At 51.7% G+C, this 22,476-nt stretch overlaps 2 protein-coding genes across 6 annotated transcripts in view; both read left to right on the plus strand.

The window, feature by feature from the left end:
- Positions 1-618: 618 nt before the first annotated feature.
- Positions 619-7,816, plus strand: LOC311212103 (E3 ubiquitin-protein ligase HECTD3-like). 5 transcript variants are annotated; one of them, XM_084291230.1, is made up of 21 exons: positions 619-1,000; positions 1,117-1,277; positions 1,692-1,784; positions 2,126-2,261; positions 2,621-2,736; positions 2,964-3,077; positions 4,052-4,134; positions 4,347-4,512; positions 4,746-4,827; positions 5,071-5,253; positions 5,345-5,397; positions 5,496-5,560; positions 5,685-5,788; positions 6,154-6,273; positions 6,364-6,453; positions 6,535-6,741; positions 6,867-6,996; positions 7,140-7,214; positions 7,325-7,406; positions 7,481-7,552; positions 7,663-7,816. In XM_084291230.1, the coding sequence occupies exons 1-21, from the start codon at positions 671-673 to the stop codon at positions 7,793-7,795; spliced, it is 2,595 nt and encodes an 864-aa protein (XP_084147356.1). In that variant the 5' UTR covers positions 619-670; the 3' UTR covers positions 7,796-7,816. The 5 variants fall into 5 exon arrangements, 4 of the variants coding, with proteins under 4 accessions (XP_084147356.1, XP_084147358.1, XP_084147357.1 ...); XM_084291232.1 differs by having other exon boundaries at positions 7,325-7,400; XM_084291231.1 differs by having other exon boundaries at positions 6,597-6,741; positions 7,078-7,214.
- A 720-nt stretch (positions 7,817-8,536) lies between these two features.
- The window catches only part of EIF2B3 (eukaryotic translation initiation factor 2B subunit gamma), a 95,232-nt gene continuing 81,292 nt past the window's right edge, over positions 8,537-22,476 (plus strand). Inside the window, exons 1-3 of the mRNA XM_084291502.1 lie at positions 8,537-8,597; positions 8,816-8,964; positions 10,529-10,668. Of these exons, the coding sequence (XP_084147628.1) occupies positions 8,817-8,964; positions 10,529-10,668 (288 nt within the window). The 5' untranslated portion in view covers positions 8,537-8,597; position 8,816. The remainder of the gene's footprint in view (positions 8,598-8,815; positions 8,965-10,528; positions 10,669-22,476) is intronic.

Genomic DNA, 22,476 nt, shown 5'->3' on the forward strand with positions numbered 1-22,476 from the left:
GTCCCCTGGGGCTGCACCGTGCCTCTGCAGGCAGCGATGGAGCTGGACTATGCCCCGCTGCCAGGGCTCGCAAGCACAGGAGAGGCGTGAGGACCTTTGAGCTGTGCCAGCCTCCCTTTTTGCTGCTCCTGCTCCCGAAATGCCTATCTCTGTGCCCAACCCAGGGCAAGCCAGGTAGCGTGGGGTGGAGCTGAGTTGCTCTCACCGCGTTATGTGACAGATGTGACGCACTGCCACTGCGAGGGGCTGCGTGGGTGCTGCTGCTTGTCCAGGTGCTCCGTGGGCACCTGGCTTAAAGCTGCTCCGGGGCAGGGGGCATCTCACCATCCCCAGCGGGTGCCGGGTGCTCGGAGCCTCCCCATCCTATGCAAGCCTCCCGGGCCAGCAGCACACCCCCAGCTCCTGCTTTTCCCTGGCCGTAGCCACCACCGTGTGCTCGCGGGGACCCGAAAGGGGACAGGACCCCGGGGACCCTCCGGGAGCGGAGCGCGGAGCCGGGGCGGAGGCGGCAGCCCCGGGGCGGCCCCGCGGGGCCGGGCGCGGCCGGAGGCGGAGCCGGGGAAAGCGGCACCGGGAAGGGGAACCGGGGAACGGGGGCGGAAAGGGGGGGAGCTCCTCGGCACCGGCGGCAGCAGCGGCACCGCGGGGGCATCCCGGTGGGCGCAGCGCGATGCGTGCGGGCGGGGAGGCTCCGCACCAGGTGCTGGGCCGGCTGCGGTTCCTGCTGCAGTGCAGCGAGTGCTTCCGCCGCGCCCGGGCGCTGCCCGCCGCGCTGTGCTACGTGCCCCGGGAGGTGCAGTACAAGATCTGCAAGGACCCCGCCGCCGCCACCGCCGCCGCCGCCGCCCGCAGCCTGCTCAGCGTCTGGGACAGCCCGGGGCCGGCGCGGGGCGGCAAGCGGGCGGCGCGGGCCACCATCGAGGTGCGCAAGGGCGGCTGCCTCCGAGCCACCGGCGAGGAGTACTGCAACGGTGCCGGGCTCTGGGTGAAGCTCAGCAAGGTAACGGGGAGCGCAGCGGGTCCCCTCCGCGGTGTTCTCTTCCCGGTGGTCGCCGGTTTTGGTTTGGGGAGGGGGCGCGCTCCGTGCGCCCCCGGTGAGCGGAGGTGTGCTTGCAGGAGCACCTGGAGGAGTGCCGGTGCAGCCAGGAGCTGGATGAGGGCTGGCTGCTGGCGCGGAGGTTTGGGGAAGGAGGAGATAAGTTGGTGCCGGTGGAGCCCGCCGAGAAGATCCAGTGGCAGCACCAGACGTTCGGCGTGGATTACAAACCCGCAGCCAGGTACCCATCGAAGCGCAACCCGACCGTCCCAAACCCCTTGGGCACGTCCAGCACAGCTCCTCCAGACACGTCCCTGCCGTCCCGTTAGCCTCCCAGGCCACTTGCCTGCGGGACATTGCCACCTCATAGGCCAACTATGCGTGCTTGTGGCCATGCTCATGGAGGACAAACATAATGCCAGGGTGTTTCTGAGGCACCCGGGGTTGGGCTGAGCGATGCTGTAGATGCATTGCTGTAGTGAGAGCGCTCATGTTTGACTTGCACCTGAGATGCTCCCGTCCCTCCCAACGCTGTTCCTGCAGCCCCAGGGTGCTGCTGCTGCCTCGGCTCCAGGCTGAGGCAGGAATCCCTCGGGCACAGCAAGCACTGACCCTTCCTTTCCTTCATGCCACACCTCCATCAACGCCTCTCCAGCTGGGAACAAGTGGTGGACCTGACGTACTCCATGCGGCTTGGCGAGAAGCCCAGACCCATCGAGCAGGATGAGGCTGCGGTGCGAAAATTTCGGTAGGAGCACGTCTCCCGGAGCAGTACCACAGCACCCGGAGGGGTGGGTGATCCACCAGCAGCAGGGAGGATGGCTGCAGCCTGGTGCCTTCTGCATCGCCGCCTCTCGATGCCATTCAGGCAGAGACGGCCTTTGCTCCGGGGACTGTCGGAGCGTGGCACTGTTCCTAATGGGCTGGGGTGGCCATAAATGCCTGGTGGTTGTGGAGATAAAACCTGCGAGCGGCCATCTCACGTGCTGGCAGCAGGATGCTGGGGCTGCCCTGAGCTGCACGTGGTAAATGGGTGAGTTTGGGGTGCAGGCAGGTCCCTCCATCCCGTTAACACGGAGCCCCCCTTAGGTCGGTGCCGCCCTCCTGGAGCTACGAGCATGACATGGAGCTGGGCCGCTTCCTGTACGACCACAGTGAGAGGAGCCCGCAGGGCAGGGACTGCATCAAGGAGCACATCTACAGCGTGGAGGTCTCCTCGCAGGCGGTGCGTAGCTCCTCCCTGCCCCCAAATCTGCGGCACAATGTGCACGGGCACCCCGCAGCTGCAGGTGGCAGTGGAGGTGGCTGTCACCTCCACAGGGGACAGGGGTAGGGGTCAGCTTTGCTGCTTTGGTGAAGCCTTCAAGAGTCAGATCTATGCAGGCAAACCCCATTGTGTTTTTGGGGTACCACCAGCCCTCAAGGGGACAGTGGCTGTGTCCAGCTTGCTCTGAGCAGGAGCCACCTGCAGCCCAGCAAAGCGTGGGGCTGGCCCGGTCCTGGCACTGGGGGATCCATCCTGGGGGGGCCGTGGCATGCCCAAGGATGCTCAGCTTCCCCTCTCCGCTCACTGCGCTTTTCCAGGAGGACTACAAAGCTTGTTACCTGACAGACAACCAGGCAGAGACCTTCTGGGAGAGCAACGGCTCGGTCGGGCAGCACTGGGTGCGTCTCAACATGAAGAAAGGCGCCATCGTCAAGTGAGACCGCGGGGCGTCCCCTCCCTGGTGGCGGTTGTGTGGGGCAAAGCGCTGTCTTCCTCTTAAATGCAGCTTTCCCTGAGCTGTGGCCTGGAGCTCCGGGTCGAGGTCCGAGCCCCGGGAGGACACAGCCCTGTCCCCAGCCCTGGGACATCTCTGGGGCATCGCCGTGCCCAGGCAGCTGGTGAGGGGAGGGCGTCGCTGCCCTTTACTCTTCTCGTCCCTAGGAAGCTGTGGCTGACGCTGAACACGCAGATCCACTCCTACATCCCCAGGAGGGTGGCCGTGTACGGTGGGACACCGAACAGCCTGCAGCACTTGAGAACCGTCTTAATTAACGAGTGAGTAACGAGAGAGGAGCAGCCTGGGTCAGGCTTGGGCCAAACTCCGTGTGCCAGCCAAGCGCCTTCGTCTCTGCTTCTGATCCTCGCCTGGGCTGCAGCAGCTAACCTGTGGTGTGCTTCCTCCCGGCTGGCGACTTTGGGGTCTCTCCTTCTCTTCCTCATCCTCACTTCTGGGGCACGGCACCACCGCTGGCTTCTTTTTGAGCATCTCTGCTGAGCTGTCCTGCAGTGCCTCGCCACTCCGTCTTCCCTGCACCCTTCCTGGCTCTGGAGCACCCTTCTCGAGGCCGCCAACCTGCACCCACCACCGGGTGCTGGGGGTTTATGCAGAAGCACAAAGATCTACCTCCACCTTCCCCAAACCTTGCCTTTTTTTGGCTGAATCGTCTTTGAAGAACAACTTGTGAGACCACCGAGGTCCCTCTCCTGATGGCAGGAGACGTCTCCACGCTGTGTCTGTGCAGCCGCAGTTGTTTCCCTTCGTGCCCATCGGTCTTTGAGGGGACCTTGGCAAAGGCTTTGGAAGCACAAGTGAATCCTGCACCAAACCACTCATCTCCCCAGATCTCTGCCTCCCTGAAAACACACCGCCCTCGCGCAGGAGCGCTCCCGTTGGTGTGGCCAGCTCTGCCTGAACCTTTGTGCCGGGGCAGCTTCTTGCAGGGGCTCCCGCAGGACCCCCGGGAGCAGCGATGTGCTCGCAGCCATCTCACCTTTCTGCCTCGCTTCGTCCTCGCTGACTCTGGGCTCTTTCCTGGCTCTTCTCTGGACGCAGCTTCCACCTCCTTCAGGACGTCTCTGTGCTGTGGGCGGCCGCTCTTCTTCGCTTGATCCCCTCCTGCCGCAGCCCTGGTGAGGCGCGGGGGCTTTGCGCTCGGGTGGGGGCACGTCCTGGGCAGGGACCCAGCCTGGCTCTTGCTGGTGCCGTGCCCCACGGCCCTGCCAACAGCCCCTGCTTGTGCTGCCTGCAGGAGCAGCTACCAGGACGTCTGCATCCTCCGCGACATGAAGACCCACCTGCCGGTGCTGGAGATCCGCATTCTGGAGTGCCGGGGTGAGCCCGTGCTGTGGGATCGGGGCCGCCAGCCCCGCCTGACCCTAATTCTGCAGCCCCTACAGGTGCCCCCCCCAGCTTTTCCTGCCGCACCGGCTGCTTTCGGGGGCCTGTCGGAGGAGAAGCTGAGGAAGGAGCTCAGCTGGGCTGCTGCAGGTGCTGGGGGCTCCTCGCCGAGCCGCACCGGCAGCATCTCGGTGCTTTCTTGGCAGACCAAGGGTGCGACGTCCGCCTGCGAGGGATTAAGATCAAGTCCTTCTGGGAGTGGGAGCTGAACCTCAATGCGGACATGTTCCAGCCAGAGCGCCTGGTGCGCTACCCCCTCCTGGAGGGGATGGACGCAGACGTGCTGTACCGGCGGGCTGTGCTCATCCAGAGGTACAGCACGGGGACAGGGACAGGGAAGGATGGTGCCCTGGCCTCCAGCAGGGGTTACACCCCTCTTAAAGTCCTCCAGCTCCTTTCCTGTGTGTGGCATCAACTGGAGATTGGGGCTCCCCATCTAAGCACGGCTGCTGTCAGTGCTAGGGGGGCGCAGTGCCAGCACCAGGCTTTGGTTTGGGAGGGGGAACCCCCCGTGGCATCCTCACCCTGCTCCTACCGCTCCCCAGGTTTGTCCAGCTCCTGGACAGCGTCCTGTGGTACCTGATCCCCATCTCCGAGGAGAGCATCGGCACCTTCAATGTGCTCAGGGTGAGCGTTCGCTGGGCTCCTCTGGGCTGCTGCTGGTGGGACGGGTTGTTGCAGGCTGGGCTGGCTGCCCGGAGGCTGCAGCACGTCCCCGTTGTCCCCGCGTTCCCCCTGGAGCTGAGGTGGACAGCCCTGTGGTGCGAGGGACGGAGGAGCTGAGCATCCCCTGCCCCGATGGGAGAGGGAGGGAGAAGAAAGAGGGCACGCGGAGCAGGATCAGGCCTCTAACTGCACATCTCCTGCTAGAGCATGAAGCCGTTCCTGCTGCTGTCCAAGCAGGGCCCTGCCCTCATCACGCAGTGCCTGCAGAGCTCGGAGAGCAGCCCGCCTTCCTCCATGCCCAAGCTCTACATCAACCGGCAGCTGGCCCGCGACCACCGCGCCCGCCCGCAGCTGGACCCCAGCGGCAAGAACACCGTCTTCACCCAGGTATGGTGGCACCGGGCTGGGCGTCTGCCACGTCGGCACCGCTCGGCCTCGCTGCATCCCAGTCCCCTTCCCTCCTGGTGCTCTCCTGCAGGTGTACGAAAGCCTGGCGCACTCCGAGAAGATCAAGCAGTCCTTGGACTACAGGTGGGTTTTCAGCTTTGCCTTTCAGGGGGTCACCTCCCCGAAAGGGAGTGCAAGTGCTGCAAGAGGGGCTTTACCACGGGGTTGTTGCTTCCCCACAGGTGGCCCCGAAACTACATCCAGTGGTGGGAGTGCGACTTCACCATGGAGGGCATTGTCGACAACGGTGAGAGCTCTCCTGGCCCTCTCCAGGGCAGCTTGGGGGTCCCTGCACCCCCGTGGGGTTGGGTGGGGGGATCCTGCCGCCCCGTTGTCCCACACCAAGCAGCCTCTGCCCCCCTTGCATGCAGGCGGTGGTTTTCGGGACAGCCTGTCAGACATCGCGGAGGAGCTGTGTCCCAGTTCGGGTGACGTCCCCGTGCCCCTGCCCTTCTTCGTGCGCACACCCAACCAGGTCTGGCACCCCGGGGACACCCCATACCCAGCGGGCTCTGGGCAGGGGGTTGGTGCAGTTGAATTTGGGCTTGGTGGGGTCCTGCAGGCTGAGAGACCCCCTCTGTAGATGGCTGTGTGGGGGGATAACAGAGACCAGTACTGCCTTGGGGGCTCATCCCTTGGCTGCGATATTTTGGGGTGTCCTGTTTTAATGCTTGTAGGGCCATTTAATGGGGTCTGTGCTTGGGTCCAGGTGATGGAGACCTCCTGGGGGGGTTGTGCAGGGCAGGAAAGGCTGTGGAGGATGGAGAAGGGAGGCTGGCAGGAGAGGCTGGGCTGAGCCGGTCCCAGCGGCCGCCTCACTTCTCTTTCTCCTTCCCGCAGGGTAACAGCAGCAGTGACACTAGGGACATGTACGTCCCCAACCCCTCCTGCAAGGACTTTGCCAAGTATGAGTGGATCGGGCAGCTGATGGGAGCAGCCCTGAGGAGCAAGGAGATCCTGGTGAGCACGGTCAAACCCATGCCACCAGTCCCTGTCTGGCAATGGGTGCAGGAGGGCTGTGGGGAGGATACATCTCCTCTGCCTCTGCAGGTCCTGTCTCTGCCTGGCCTGGTGTGGAAGCAGCTGGCAGGGGAGGAGGTCATCTGGAGCAAGGACTTTGCTGCTGTGGATGCAGAGCTGGTGAGCGCTGCCGGGGCCATGCTGTGCGCTCCCACAGCTGCTCCGGCTCTGCCGTGACCGCGTTGTCCTTTTGGGTGGCAGGTGAAGCTGCTGGAAGTGCTGGAAGGGGTGGACAGGGAGGCCTTCGACTTCATGTTTGGCAGAGAGCTGACCTACACCACGGTGCGGAGCGACCAGCGCGTGGTGGAGCTGATCCCCAACGGCAGCAGCACCGTGGTGCGCTACGAGGACCGCAAGGACTTCATCCGCCTGGTGCAGAGGGCTCGGCTGGAGGAGAGCAAGGAGCAGGTAACGCCGTGTCCCCAGCCTGTGAGGCTGCAAGGAGACCCTGGGCTGGGCCCTCTGGCTGTCCTGTGGCTGGTGTGGTCTGTAATGGTGGGTGAGGGGCTGCACGGTGACGTGGTGTCCCTCAGGTGGCAGCTCTGCGGGCTGGGCTGCTCCGTGTGGTGCCTCAGGCTGTGCTGGACCTGCTCACCTGGCAGCAGCTGGAGAGGAAGGTTTGTGGGAACCCCGAGCTGACGGTGGACGACGTGAAGGCATTCAGTAAGTGCCAGGGATGGCGTGAGGCTGCACGCATCCTGCCCTGTGCTGAGCAGCGGGGGTGAGCGGCCGCCCTTTGCACAGGGCATCCCGTGTGAATTTCCTTTGCTGGGAGCCCCTAATGAGGCATTTGCTCCTCGCTGCAGTCACGTTTGAGGACATGAACTCCGACGACCCCCGCATCCAGACCTTCTTGGAGGCGCTCAGCAACTTCACCAGCGGTGAGCGACCGCGTGCCTTCCCCGCTCCTCACCGCCAGGCCAGGATATCCCTTCCCCTCACAGCATCTCACCTGGGGGTGACCCCAAACCTGTCCCCTGTCCTTCCCCAGAGGACCTCAGCCGCTTCCTCAAGTTCGTGACGGGCCGCAGCCGCCTCCCGGTGCAGATCCTCGTCTACCCAGACAGGTCGGGGTGAGTCTTGGCGTCCTGCCCGGCCGTGTCCCCGCAGCGCAGGGCCTGACCCTTTTCTCCTTTCTTCCTCCAAGAACGGAGCAGCTGGACATGATGCCCCAAGCCTCCACGTGCTCCTGCACCTTGTACTTGCCCAACTACTCCTCGTGAGTGCAGCCAGGGACCGGGACGCTCGTCCTGCCTTCTGTGGGGACGTTTGGGGGGGGTCTGGTGCCTGTCCCCGATGTAACCCTATAACCTGGTGTCTCGCCTGCAGGGCCCAGGCCTGCGAGGCGCTGCTGCGCTACGCCGTGTACAACTGCATGTCCATCGACACCGACACCGACGAGCCCGCGGGCCTGGAGCTGGCCGTCAACTCCCCCGAGCAGTGGGGACTTTTTGTGCAATAAAAACACGGGGTTGTGCTCGTGGCTGTGGTGTGGAGAGTATGGGAGTGGGGGGGGGGGGCTGCGTGTCCCATCCCCTCCCTGGATTTGGGTGCAGGGGTTGGGGGCCACCAGGTGCCACCTCCAGCCATGAAGTGATGGGGACGTGCTTGTGCTGCATGTCCTTTGTCAGAGGGGTGCGCCCTGCCCTGCTGCCCCCATCCCGAAGGCCGTGCCCTGCCTCTCCTCGGGGCATGGGACGGCAATGGGGAGGGTGGGGTGCTCAGCGCCACCCCCTCTCCACCCTGCACCCCCATCCCCTTATCCCAGGAGCCTGGTGCCTTCTGTGGTCTCAAAGCACTTGAGTGATGGGCTGAGCTTCCTGGGACGTGCCTGGCGGGGGATGCACCCCAAAAAGTGCCCCCATACAAGACACCCTATAAAATACCCCCATAAATGACCCCACAATGTGCCCCCACACAACGCACCCCATAAAATACCCCCCTGCGAGGCACCCTGCGAGCTGCTGCCCCGCAGTGCACCCCATAAACCCCCTTTATGCAGTTCACCCTATAACCCCCCTGCACACCCCAATGTCCTCTACCCCCCCCATGCCCCCCCCCAGGGGGCGCTGTCCCCTCGCCCCCCCCCCAGCCGATCGATGACTCGGCGCTCCTCTCTCCTCCCTGCCGGTGGGAGGGAGGCATCGATGCTCTCGGCGCTCCTCGAGCCGCTCGGCAATCCCCGCGCATGCGCGCTGCGCGCCGGCGCCGCCATTGCGGTGCTGTCAGGGAGGCGCTGGGAGCCGGCGGGGAGCGGCGCGCAGGTAACGGGCCGGTAACGGCATTTAACACAATTTAACACAATTTAACGCGATTTAACGTGATTTAAGGTAACCTAACGTGACGTGACGTGGCTTAACGCAACGCACCGGTGCTGCCGGTGCCTCACAGCGGGTTCTGGGGGGCCGGGGGCCGGGTTGGGCCCGGTTGGGCCCGGCTGGGCCCGTGCCGGCCGTGACGCGCCCCGCGGGTGCCGTTGCAGGATGGAGTTCCAGGCCGTGCTGATGGCGGCGGGCGGCGGCTCCCGCATGACGGACCTGACGGCCAGCATCCCCAAGCCGCTGCTGCCCGTGGGCAACCGGCCCCTGCTGTGGTACCCGCTCAACCTGCTGGAGCGCGCCGGCTTCGAAGGTGAGGAGGGGCGGGGGCGGACCCGCTCGGTGTCCTGCAGCCACCTCTGCCAGCTGTCAGCCTCTCATCCTTGTCACACCTTGTCTTGTCGCTGCTCGTCAGGGCAGCTGCCTTATAGAGGCCTCCTCTCTACACCAGACCAGATGCTGACTGCTCCTCACCCACACTGCGTCCTTTACTTTTAACTCTATGCCACATTTTTGCGTGCTGCCTTCCTGCTGCCCCCCTCACCAAAGGTTTTCTCACTTACGTGCTCTGCTTAAGTTTGGGGTATTTCTCAGCGTAGTTAACCTGGAGTCTCTCCCTTGTTTCTTTCCCTGAATTGCTAATGAGAATGGCATGAGAAGCGTATCGGCTCTCTTGGGATGTCTCTCAGTTTGTTGTTCCAGTCTGGCCTGAAGTTCAGGGTTACGTGCTCTGCTTGAGGCATTTAGTCCTTGTTGCAGCACGGAGCTGAGCGCTGGCCTTTAGACAGAGCAGGGCAGGGGGAGCTGGCAGCCTGGTAGCAGTTTTCTGGGCCTTGTTTCACAAGAGGGCTCAAGTGATAAACGTTTGGTGAGGTTCTTTGGCATTCTCTGGCATTAAATTTCTGTTTAGCTTTTCAGTGATGCCCCAAGCATTCCCCATAACTCATAAAACTTCCTGGTACCATTTACATCTCTGATTTTCATGCCTATATTTGTCTTTGCCTTTCTGCTTCTTTTTCTATTTCTTCTGGGTGACTGTGCTGTTCTTCTGTGCTCCCTCTTGAGAAAGCGACTTCTTTTTCTAGCTGCTGCTCTCCTCTTTGAAGTTGTCGGGATCAGCTCATGATTAAAACGTGTTGTCCTTCCCATATGTCATACCATTTAGGGATGTGTAGTTTGAGGTCGCTTGTTAGTGATGTAAGACGTTTCTCTTTCATCTCACTGATTCATGCCACTCACATAGTCAGTGTTAAGAAACAAAGGGAAAAATAAATGTAAACCTGTGCCTTTATTTTGTTTCATTAAGAAATTCTTAAGAACTCTTCTACATCCTGTAAAAATGTGGACATGCAAGGTTGGATATGCAGCTATAGGCTGTCAGACACCTTTTTGCTTTTCTCTTGCTTCTGCCTTCCGACCAAGCTGACACTTTTGTGCTAATACTCTGACGGCGTCAATTCTCTCTGAATCACAGTTTTTATTATCGTGTGGTGTTTGGGTTCTTCCTGCTTGTTTATGTGAATAAGTAGGTGTTCCACGGGCTGATTCGCTGCTTCCCTTTTGTCCCAACTGCAAGTACTTCATCTTGGAATGGTGAAGTCTTCATTTTCATTTTCATTTTGGAAAATATGCTTTCATGCCACCGTTGATGTGCTTCAAATATGCTTTTCCCTTTTTTTCTTTTGTAGGTAGAATGAGTTTGTTGTTTACAAATGACTCCACTCTCCTGCCAAGCTGGTGCTCGGCAATAGTTTAACTATTGTGCTGTAATACTGTGCTTGGTGGTGTTGCCCACAGGGTGTTATACAGATACATTCAATTGTTGTAAAAATATATATATTTTTTGCTTGATTTCATCCCAATTTCCTCTGTCCTAGAGGTCATTGTGATTACAAGGAAGGAAATCCAAAAAATGTTAAACTTGGACACAAAAATGAAGCTGGACTTTGTGTGCATCAGTGACAACGCAGACATGGGTACGGCAGATTCACTGAGGCATATTCACCAGAAAATTAAGGTATTATTATTGTCTTTTATTGCACTTGACTGGAAGACGTTTGTTTAATCTTTTGTTTCATTGTGCTTTAATAGTTTAAGAGCTGTACCATGCAATACTGTTGCAGGTAACTGGATTTCCTGCTCTGCAGAAGATCTGACTTTTGTATAGATCATCTTGTGGGGGAACTCAGGCAAGGACTTGGAATGACCACAGATGACAGCTAGGAAGGCTGGAGCAAATCCAGGCTGGGCACTAGCTGCTTTTTAGCTAGAGTTACCTTTCTGGCAGGTAAATTATAAGGCTGTATTTGTTCAGGCAGCGTTCATACAATATCATAATGTGTGACAGATGTTGTGCAGTTGGTGCTCGGGGAAGCATTTCTGTAGAAATGTTCTTTGTCATCGTGTCTTAGGCAATACACTGATAGATGAGTGAGCTTGGGTTTGCTTCTTGCCATGAGGCATCAGTTCTCTGCTTTTGCTGGCTTAGTCCCATGACAAGCTCTTAGATAAACAGTGCCCAAATATGATAAGGGGCTGCTTATTGTAGTCAGATGCTGTTTTAATAAAAATAATAGTTTCTTCAGTTTTAGTTTCTAGCTGGCCAAACAAAAGCATTCCAGTATAAGGTAGAAATGCTTCTTGGAGCTCTTACCAAGATCTAGGATGGAATTTTGTTTTTGTGGTTGCCGTATACTTAATCTTTCTGATTTGTTCCCTGTCTGTTTAGGCCTTCTTAGCCAAATTGGCTGTTTAAATAAAGGTTGCAACAGAACATCAATGGACCATTTAAAGTCCTGAGGTGTCTTTTGTCTTCAGGCTCTTATTGAAGGTAATAAACTGCAGTCTAAGAGGCTGTGCACTTCCAAGATAAAGACGACAATCAAGACATGGTGAAAATTTCCAGGCAAATGTGGGTGTCCAGGTGGTACAGTGAGAAAGATTTGGCAAGGGATTAATGCACAGGCTAGAATAAATCAGAGAGCAAAGAGAAGATACAAAGGCAAAAAGCAAAATCAACAAAATCACAGCTAAATTAACTGAATATTTTGTTGTGTGCAAAACTGTCCTCTGTAATACATGTTTGCTAGTATTTTTTAAATGTGTATGCAGTAAGGAAATCTCTCTGTACTGCAAATTTTGACCCAGGCCTTACAGTTTTATTATCTGTCCAGAGTGATCAGTCCAGCTGTCTAGTTATCCAGCTTTTATGGCAATCCAGGCTATTTTGCGTAGGGGAGGTCTGAGAGACCACAGCAAAGTGTGTGGGGTTAAGAAAATAGACTGTGTCTTTAGAGGAGGCAGTGTTGTGGTTTTTTGTTTATTTCCCCTCAGAAAAGGACTTAAAGATGATATGAGGCAACGTTCAAAACCACACAACTTTTCTTCAGTAAACTTGTGTGTGTGTCTGAGTGGCAGTAATTGCTTCCCTCTTTTATTCCATGCCTTGCTCCTCTGGCCAGAGAGGGACATAGCAGTCTCTTATTTGAAATTAGCCTATATTAAGTTCTTGAACAGATTGCTGCGTTGCGTGTTTTGGAGTCATTTCTCAAGTAAATGCATACCACTCGCATGCCTCTTACAGGATATGCCCTCTCCTGTGCGATAGAGGTGAGAGAACTAAGCAGCACGAGTAGCTGAAAAGCTGCAGAATGAGTTTCCCCGGTGAAAACAACTGCTGCTTGTGGCCATAGTTTGCTGGCAGGCTTTTTGCAGCCCATGCCAAAGGCCTGATGAGGAGTTTTAAACCGGTTGCTGAAACTTTTATTTGTCACAAATTGAGTTAATTGCCCACAGACAGAAGAGCGAGTATGCTCAGTAAAAATGAGGTACCACGGCACAACGGGGACAACTCGCCAGTGTGCAGTGCAAGCGACATGGAGCAATGCCAAGGTTATAAATGCGCTGTATGAAGTGTGTGTAAGGCTAGCAGAACTGCTGATCGCAAATCCTGAAACGTGGAGAAACGTGGGACCACTCTGAAGGCTGAAATCTCATGAGTTGCTGCCTTGTCTGGCCTTTGAGTTCTGCCGTGGTAGCACTGCTGCTTGCTGGGCCTGCAGTAGCAGATCTTTTTGCAGTGTTGCACCTTCATTAATAAAGTTTGATACTGTAAAGATAAGATGGCGAGATTAGATTTACAGACTTGCATTCAGTAGCTCTGTAAGAACACACGTGTGTGAAGTCTGTACAGGCTGAAAGAAGGTGGATTTCTTTGTTTTATCCCTTTTTGGTGCTGGCATTTTTGGGGGCAGGTAAAACTGTCTTGGTGTGTGGCAACAAGCAGTTGACTCCAGCAGTCTCACTCTTTCCTGTTGCTCGGGAATTGCATGAGAGCACAGGAAACCTGATCAAGTTTTTTGGTTGCAGTTCACCCACTCTACACACAGAGGCTTTTTTGGACATCTTAACTTCCAGAGCTGATACAGTAGATGTGTGCTCTTTGCTCTACTGGAACTCTTCCTGTTATCTTTGGCTGTCTCAGCCTACACCGGATTGATGAGGTACCAGCTTCATTAGGTGTTTGATATTGATTACATTTCTGAATGTACCTTTTTCTTGGATCCTTCCCACAATAAAGATAATGTGCTGAACTTGATTCCTAAAGCCACTTTTTTTTTTGGAAAAGTGATGAACAACAGAGAACCTGGTTCAGTAAGTTCTGCTCATTGGGTTACTAGGCCTGGGTGTCAGACTGGCCTGTTCTTTACCAGGAGTTCTTTAACTGACTTGTGTGGTGGTGTTTTTTTTGTTGGTGTTATTTTGAATTACTCAATTCTGGTGTCTGAATAATGAACACCACTAATAAGTTTGTCTGCACAACTCTAGGACTGAGAACTGAGGATTAAAGAGATGAAATAACTTACCTAGGATAAGCAAAGAAATTCATAACAGTGCTGTAAGCTGGACATCTTTCTCAAGTCTCTCATGGCTTTGTGTGCAAGGTCATCTTTCTTTCCTGTGTGCATATTGCGTGCTCAGTTTCCCCACCTTGAAGAGGCCAGCAGGACAGGAGGTTAAATACAAGTTGAAACTGAGTGGAGGGGAGTTTCTCATGTGTGTATATATAACGTTTCCTTTTATGTAAGGATATGACAACAGTTTGTTTACAATCGTATCTTTTCATTGCTTTTCCTGTGGACAATCCTAGTGTTTCCTTAGGATGCCCTTGGCTTCAGGATCCTGCTACAGTAACTGTACCTGCTGGCAGCTTCCATTGCTACTGTTTCAATTTCCTCTCTTTTTTTGATATGTTTGATTTCACTGTCACTTTCATTTCCTTTATCCTTTAAGCTCCTAGTTTACTGCTAATCTTTTACAGGACTGACAGTGGGTAGCCGTTTGAAATATGAAAATGATGGTAAAACTGTAAAGGCTTAATTATTTTCTTGTTTACATACCGGGTTGGAAATAGTGGTACACAATCTGGAGACGGACAGTTAATGGTACTATAGTAATGCTTTTGTTGAAACTGCAGTTTTACCACCATAAGGGTGTTTACAGGTCTCTGTCACCTCATGATCTATGCCAGTGGGAGAGCTTAAACGAGTTAAACAGAGAAACAAACCAGCTTTCCGTGCCTCCGGGTTGGGATGAAAGATGGATGACCTTCCCTGGTCAGGAACAGTGAAGGGAGCTCTCCTGTCCCAGGTGGGGCCTCGGCAAAAGGGTGGTACCTAGGGAGATCTCATCTTCTGGAAGATGAGTCTGTGTGGCTGAGGAACTTCACTACAGGAACATTGATTTCTGTGTCTTCTGACTTCCATTTTTCTCTCGATTGTTCACACATGCAGTTACACCAGAGTAATTCTGAGGTCATTTACATAGTGAAAAATTCAGTACCCTGAGTTATTGCCTCACCCCCAGCATGGAAGTGAGACAAATCCAGCAAGGCTTACAGGACACAGAAAGAGGCAATACCATGGATGTCTTCTGCTGTGTGCCCATCAGGTTTTGTAAAGCTGTGTTAAGTGGTGGAAAACACCCTTGATTTGATCACTTTGAAGGTAATGGAGAGCTATGTTGAACCAAGCAACTCTGGTAGATTGATTGTACAAGCAACAAATAAAGCAATTGTACCCTTAGGTTCCAAATCTGTGCTTTCCTCTGTCTCTGAAAGGCAAATGTTGTAGTCTCCTGCTTTGGTTGGAGCCTTGTCTTAATCTGTTATTTGCATTAAAGAATATTCTTGACCTGTTAGTGAGTGCTTGACATCAAAACTTGAGTTAACATAGGTGTAAAAGAAGCTATTTTTGTCTGAAATGGAAATCAACCTCCCTCCTTCAGGAAGTAGGGTTTTCCACCTCTCTTACTCTTTTGTCAACACGCTGCTGTAAACTAAGAATGATGTTACAGGTGTGACAGAGCAGGTGCTAAGGTGTAATTTGATAACTTCCATCTTCCTGTTGTTATTTGTTTTTATTTAGCATCCAAGTCTTGCTAACTGCCAGGAGCAGTGTGCTGGTGGGGGGGCGGGGATGTCTCTGTAAAGAAGCGTGGGTTTTGTGTGTGTTTTTTAATCAGGTATAATTGCTTTCTCTTCAGTAACTATCTCCAGTCCTCATTTATGATTTTCATTGGTAGGCAACGCTGGCTGGAGCATTCAGATGAGTTCAATCTGAGTAACAGGGAAATTAGTAGAAGTCCTTATGGTTTCAGTGGTGTTACCTGATAGGCTTTCTACCAAGAGAAGAGATGCAAGTGCTGTCTGCTGCACGCAGTAGATGATGATGCAGTTTTGTTTTGTAGGCAGCTCATCTTTCAGTTGTGATTTTTTTTGTAATTGGGGGCAGTAGGCTGCCTTCTAAAAAGTTAACTTCTTTTGATGTCTCTTGACATTTTATGTAATGTAATCCCCTAGCTCTCTTAGGAAGGCTTCTCCTGTGTAGCTGGTGTTGGTGAACACACTTCTTTTTTCCAAGTCCTAATGTTAAGGGCTTCTGGTGTGTCCGTCAAGGCTTTTTTTTTTTTTTTTTGTGGAACCATTCTCTCTAGAACGTTGCTCTGTGAATTCTTCAGTCCAGTTTTAAGTCTCCATCTGTTTGGCTCCTTGAAAGGCTTCTCTCACAGTTCAGTAGACCCCCTTTGGATGATACACAGGATGAGTATGAAAAATACATGGCTCATGGCCTGCAGCACACTAATAGTGTCAAGACTCTGGTTGGTGACACACAACTCAGGATTTTGGAGATTACTAATGAGAAATTCAACGAGGAGCCCAAAAATAAGTCATGACATCTCAGAATGAGCTAGTTGAAATAAGATGATGTTGAGCAGCCACTGTGGTGGAGGAGGGAAGAGTAAATGCAAGAATAGAATGTATCAGGTAAGGTATTTTGTGATAACAAAGAGAAATTAATTGCTTAAGGTGTGGGGAAGATTTTTGCCTGGAATACTGTGGAAGTGTGGAACTCAAAAGCATCAAACACGGAACAAACTAGAGAAGGAGATAAGGTATTCAAAGTGGAATATAATTGAGTTTAAAATGGCTGTGCGAGAAGGCTGAACATTGTGGGAAGGTTTTTGTCAATCAGAGCAGAATGGGATTATGGAACAGTCTGCCAGGGCGGGTAATCAAGACAAAAAAATCCCCCTGCTTTTATACTGGAATGAGAAGCTTTTTTTTCTTTTTGTTAAATGAACTAAGTAATGTGATACCTGGAATGGCAGGAGGCTAAACTCTGACTCAGAAAACCTTTTTGAGAACTGTATTTCTGTGACCTTCTGCTTGGAACATTCTTCAAACTGCTGCAGACCTTTCTGTGGCTTGCAGGTTACTGTTGACCAAAAAAGAAAAAAAAAAAGCGTGGGTTGTTGCTGTAGTTCACAGGTCAGTTCCTCTGAAATTTCGGCCTCTTTAATATTTGGCCTTTTTACTGGTCTGCCAAATTTTACCAGACCCACGCAGCAGCTGTCTGGTGCCGACGCTCAGCCTGGGGCCTCTTCAGGCAGCAGGTTGGGAAACCTGGTTAAATCCTGAATATTTCAAACTATGGATTGGGTGTGCCTGGATCGAGCGTTTGTCTGCAGCGAGTCTATATTATTTTCATCTTCTGTTAAGCATTTTTCTCCCTCCTGTCACTCAGCTATGCTCCAGCCAATGATTAAAATGCGGTGTTCCAGCAGAGTAGCAGCAATGGAACAAGTTCACATTTTCCTTCCTTGATGAGTCCTTAGTTGTGTTAATGGAAGCCCTGACTAATATGCTGGGAACTAATCAGCGTGGCTTCTGCTACTGTCACTGGTGAGTGCTTGCATGTGAAATGTTTCATCTCAGGTGGTCCACCTGGTTTTCCCAGCTTCAAAAAGGAAGATTTGAAAGTAATACAGCTCTTAAAAAGCAAAGCAAAACAAACCCAAAAAAGCTACCAAAAAGAAGACGAAAAACCAACTTTCTTTGAACAAATAAACAAAGGCTGAAACTCCAGATTCTCCTGGTATGCGCATCTTTGGGAGCCATGTTGTGGAAAGTGTGATGTCACGGTGGTGGTCTGTATGCTGCTGAGGGTCACTGATCCGTGTAGTCTTGGACGGCATGGCTAAGCGCTTCACTTCCTCTGTTGAAAAATCTCCTTTCCAAACACATGATGTAAGTAAGCTCGCTGTAACGGCTGGAAGGTGGAATCTGAATCCTTTTGGTACGGCCAAGCAGAGTTTGGTGAGCGTGGAAAGAAAAACCTCAGTCCCCATAATATATAGTTATGCATTTTTTTGTACTGTCAGTGGAAATTAAAAAAAAAAAAAAAAGAAAAGGAATTAATCTCTCTCCCCGTGACTTAACTAACTATTCTGTTCATCTATTACAAAATAGTAAAAAGAATTTCATCATTTTTTTTTCAGCAGGCTGGACAGAAAATGCTGTTTACTTGAGTGTCTCAAACACAAATAAAAGTTGCTCTCTTGATGCTTTTTTGATTCTCCCTTTCACAATGGCCTTAGCGCTGGGTGGGAAAAGCAGCTGAATCAGATGGCAGCTCGCTGGGTACGCGGCATCTTGTTCCCATTTCTACCTCTTTCAGTCATTGAGCGTGATTGAAAGCTACCACCACTGAAGCGCTAGGCAAAATTAATTATGGATTGCACGCCCAAGTCCCATTCCCAAAGCACAGCTGATTGTTTTAGTGGGGGAAAAAAAAATACAGCTATACTGGCAGGTGCTCAGGCTGGCAGTGTTGCTGGGGGGAATGATATAGCACAGCCTGACTGCGTGCTTGATGAATGGGTTCGGGCCTTTGCTCTGATCTTTATTTTTCCTGGCAGGATGAGAGTTAAAGGGTTCAACAGTTGTTGGGTTTTTGGGTGTTTTTTTTTTTTTTAAAGTTACTCAGCTTTAGAAGTATGTAGCTAATTAAATTAATTATTTTGCTGCCAGGGTTTACAATGGATTGGGGTTAAAACACCAGAAGTTTGAATGAGGCAATTAGCTCTGAAGGTTAGCATCAAGAGTGGTTATTAGGGCGTTTTCTGTTCTGCTCATTGTCAGCTAAGGAGGATGCCTGCCATTGTACACACAGGCAGAAGAAAAGAGGCGAAGACCTTAGATGTTTTGCAAGAAGAGCTGCTGACAGGCCTGAGATGCCTCTCAGTTTTATTTGTTGCATCTCTCACTGCGTGTCCTGTCCTCTAGGCCTGTGCTCCTTCTGTCGACCGATGCCTCCTGTTTCCCTGTGGAAGTTTGTCGGAATTTCTCCCGTATTGCAGTGTATGTCTTCAGCTAGACCCTACGTGGTTTCTAATGAATCACACAAACTCAGTGTGTTTTAGTTCCAGGCACAGTAAGCTCTTTGCACGTGTGTATAACTGAAATAATTTCTTTAAAAGCATTCTGCTAAATATCTTTCCCTGTTCTGTATGAGCTGCTACCGCTAGTTCTCGTTTTGTGGCAGTAAATAGAAGTCAGTGTTCTTTTTTTTTTTCTTAAATCATCCTTCATTTTCCACTATTTAAAGTATATACAGTCTTGTGTAAATAATTCAATGTGCTATGTGTTATGTGTTGAAGGAAAATTATAGCTAGAGTATACATAGTGTGAAACACCAGTGTGCACTTTTTAATGCTTTTCTTTGTCTTCATGTGCCCATTAGAGATGGACATACGAAGGCAAATGGTTCTTCATTATCAACTCGTCAGGCATAGGAAGCCTTTTATATTGGTAAGTCGTACTCAGGTTTATAGTTTTCAGGAGTTGTTCTATGATGAATAATCAAAGAAATGCTGAGTCCCTGTGAAATGGATTTGTGCATCTTATGTCCAAAGAGAGAATAAGGTGTTGTTATACAGTGGGGAGTCTGTATCCTTCAGCTGCTGTCTTTCCTTGGTGCTGTCAGAGGAAAAGCCAAATCCCCTCCAAGTCTGAGCCCTGAAGACACAGACTGTGCCCCGTGCCTGGATGGGGGCATGAAGACATTGCCTTGGACTCCAAAGAGAGAGTGAATGTGTAGGGCTCTGGTTGGTGTTCCTCAGTGCTGGTCTCATGTTGAATGTTAGGTCACCATCTGGTCTGATGCTCTTATTAATTTTTGGCTTATTTCCACTCTCCTTGGCCCATCCCCATGAGAAGGCAGCTCCAGCTTCAGGTAGGGTGATACCTCCAAGGAGACATTCACTTACCGTTTACACACTTCTCTGGAATGTCATTCCTTCCTTATTGTCTGCAGCCTTTTTCCTTTGTTTTGAGACTGGATGATTTCGAGTTGTGTGGAATCATCCTGGAGAGGTTTGGGATCTTACCAGCCCTTCCCTCATAAAAGCATGGAGCCTTTCATGGCAGCTGTGGGCTCTACAGCTGTCACAGTTACTCTGTTGAAGGTGACATTCATTAGTGAGTATTCATCCCTGGGAAGACAAAATAGAATTGTTTAGATCAAACACAACTTCACGTGTTAACCCAAGTGTGTAGTTCCAGTTATTGGCAAGTGTGGGAGGGAAGAGATGCCAAATGTCAACCCATTGAGTCACAGTCAGAGGGCTTTTTCCCGTGTCTGTTTTTGCAGCCTGGTACAGTAGTGTAATCTTGGTAACAGGAGCAGTACCTCCTTCCCCAGAGGCTGTCGCTTTGGCAGAAAAAAAAATGCTCAGCACTGTTTATGTTGTTGAAAGCCGTGGTGAAGATCGGTGGACTTGTAGGATGCCTAGAACTTGATTCTGCATTTTTGTCATGTTATGTTAACTGGGAAACCCATGTAAGTTAAGTAGGTTTTCTTCTTTTTTTTTTTTTTTTTTTTTTTCTATTTCTGAAAAGGGAATAACAATCATGTATTCAGACTTTCTTGAAGCAAGTTTAGGCATTCTTCTGTAATAGAACTTCTGTTAGCTCCTTTGGGAAGGTGGTTAAAATTCTGGATGCTAAAAGTGGAGATTTTGAAGTTTTCATAATGTGTTTCTCACACCAGGTGCTGCAGACCCATAATTGCAGAGGTGCTAGAGGAGAAAATGGTATTGGATAGGAGGTTATATAGAAATCTAGGATTCAAAGCATAGCATTTTTAGGTAATATTCTGTGACTAGTTTTTATGGGAAAAAAAGCGTTTCAACAAAGCTAAAAAGGTTTCACTGCATGTGGACATTCAGCTCCGTGCAGGCTGGAAGGAGTGACAGTGCCATTGAGCTGGGTTTCAAAGGGGCTGGTTCTGCTGAGCCTGTGTTTTGCAAAGCAGATTAGCATTTGGGTTTTCTCTTAGAGCAGACTTGATGCTGAGTGTTGTGTACTGAGTTGGCTGGGCCTTGGAAAGAGTGTTATGTACCATTTTTAAGCTCATGCTGATACTAGCCATGGGATGGCAGAATGATTCCTGAGGACGTGTGCTGTATGTGTCTTGGTTTTCATTTGTAATCTGGTTTTGAGACTGCAAGGATCTGTTCTGATCCCCTAGTCTATAAAGGACTTTGCACACCATAAGTAGGGCTGTTAGCCCCAAAACGTATGGATGACTTAGTGCGTTTCTGAAAGATAGCAAGCCTTCATTCACACCTTCTTGTTGCTGAAGAGTCTGTTACACTCCTTGGTAACTTATTCCAGATGGCATTTATTGTCACCTTGCCTTTTAGTTCCAAGCTGGACGCTGCTTTCTAGCCCTTAAACCAGTCGTGCCTGCTTTTTGTTGTGCTGCCGGGATCTTCTGCTGCTTAGGTAACTGTGGGCTGTGGGCAAGGGCTGTCTTTCTCCTCAATAAGTTGAGCCAGTTGAGCTCCATTAGGACTACTTTTTATTATTATTGTTTGGATGACTACAGCACCTGACTGCCTAAGGCTCTGCTTGCATTAAGTGTTAAGCCTGGGCTTGAGCTCTGGGCTTTGGCAGCAAGCCTGCTGCGCCGCTGCTGTGGAGCTTGGAGCCCGGCTGCGGCATTCTCCTTGCTGTTCGTGGGAGGCAGAGTCCAAGAGCAGCCGTGCAGCGGGTCTGACAGTGCTGCCGTCCAGGTAGTGCTGGAAACCTTCCTTCCAGGAACAGGAGTGACGAGGAGAACACCATCAGTTTTGGAAGTTCTGCCTGTGAAGAAGGGATCTGTTGGTGCAGCATATTGAGGAGAGAATCCAGCTTGCCAGGCTCACCCTTCATGAACTGGAAGGCCTGAGTTATGGGATGTTTCCCTGAGCTTTTTAGCACACGTGGTTCTCATGAGTGGCAGAGCACATACTCTGGATGCCTTGCTTTTGGTGGCAGGAAGCAGTTTCTTCTGTGGCATGCTTAGAATTTGGACATAAGCACAGGAGATGATGGTTGGCTTCAGACAAATGAGGGATTATAAAGAGGAGTTTGTGTGGCAGTGTCTGAAATCTGGTGTCCCAGCATACTGATTGCCTGGCGGCTGTCAATTTTCTGTAGCAGTAGCAGTAGCAGGCTTCTCACAAGAGACCTTAATGCCAAATGCTCTGGTAGCTTGCAGGTGAATGCAGAACATGTCTTGGGTTAGAGGTTAGCCTGGCAGAGCATAAACCTACCTCTCCTGGAAAACGCAAGTAGGTGATAGAGCTGGCACCCTCCGTTGTTCTAAGGCAGAAGATTTGGGAAATGAACAGGGGTGAAAGAGGCAGGCTGTTAAAAAGCAGGTAAACAAACCCTGCTTTGTGTGACAGAAAAAGGGCGACTGGTGGAAAGGACGGTGTGGTTGCAGGTGGGAGCTGGAAAAATGATTTTGGGAGTTCTGTGTGAGTAGCAAAAAATTGTAACAGTTGGAACCAGAAGGGAAGATGGATTGCAAAGCTTGTGTCTAGAACAGAAGGTTTACTGTTCCCTAAGTGTCCCTGCTTTGAAAACTTTCTTAATTAGAGATGAACACAAGTTCATGAGCTTAACTTGTGCTTTTAGTTGCTGATAACTGTAAATTACCCTCTTCCACCCCACGTGTCAGTTTCAGCAATAGGTAAGGAGACTTCCTCCTGGGAGGAGACAGGATGCCTTCAGGGCTTGAATATCTTTCCTGTTCCTAGCTTATATATATGTAAATTAAAAAAATATTGATTTTGGATGGCAGCTCTTGAGATAGAGAGATAACGTAAAATGGTGTTTTTGTTGTAGGATCCCATCAGATACAGCGCGCTGGATGAGCCGTGTGATAGGACTGGGGTGAAGGCTCCTCCCCAGCTCCTGGCATCTTTCTTCCAGCTTTCCTTGGGAAGATAAACAGTGATGCTGACAGGTTGTGTGTGTGAAGGCATTCACATTGCCTTTAGGTATCCTCACCTGATGAATTTGGGGCCATCCAAGAAATGAGAAGAGACTCCCTTGGCTCCTGCATTAGACTTATCTGTTGGTTTTTTGGTTGGTTGGTTTATGTGGTGTGTTGTTTTTTGGTTTTGATTTTTTTTTTTTTGGTGTGTGTGTGTT

Source organism: Netta rufina, assembly GCF_964035555.1.
Source record: "Netta rufina genome assembly, chromosome: 8".
Classification (NCBI taxonomy): Eukaryota; Metazoa; Chordata; class Aves; order Anseriformes; family Anatidae; genus Netta; species Netta rufina.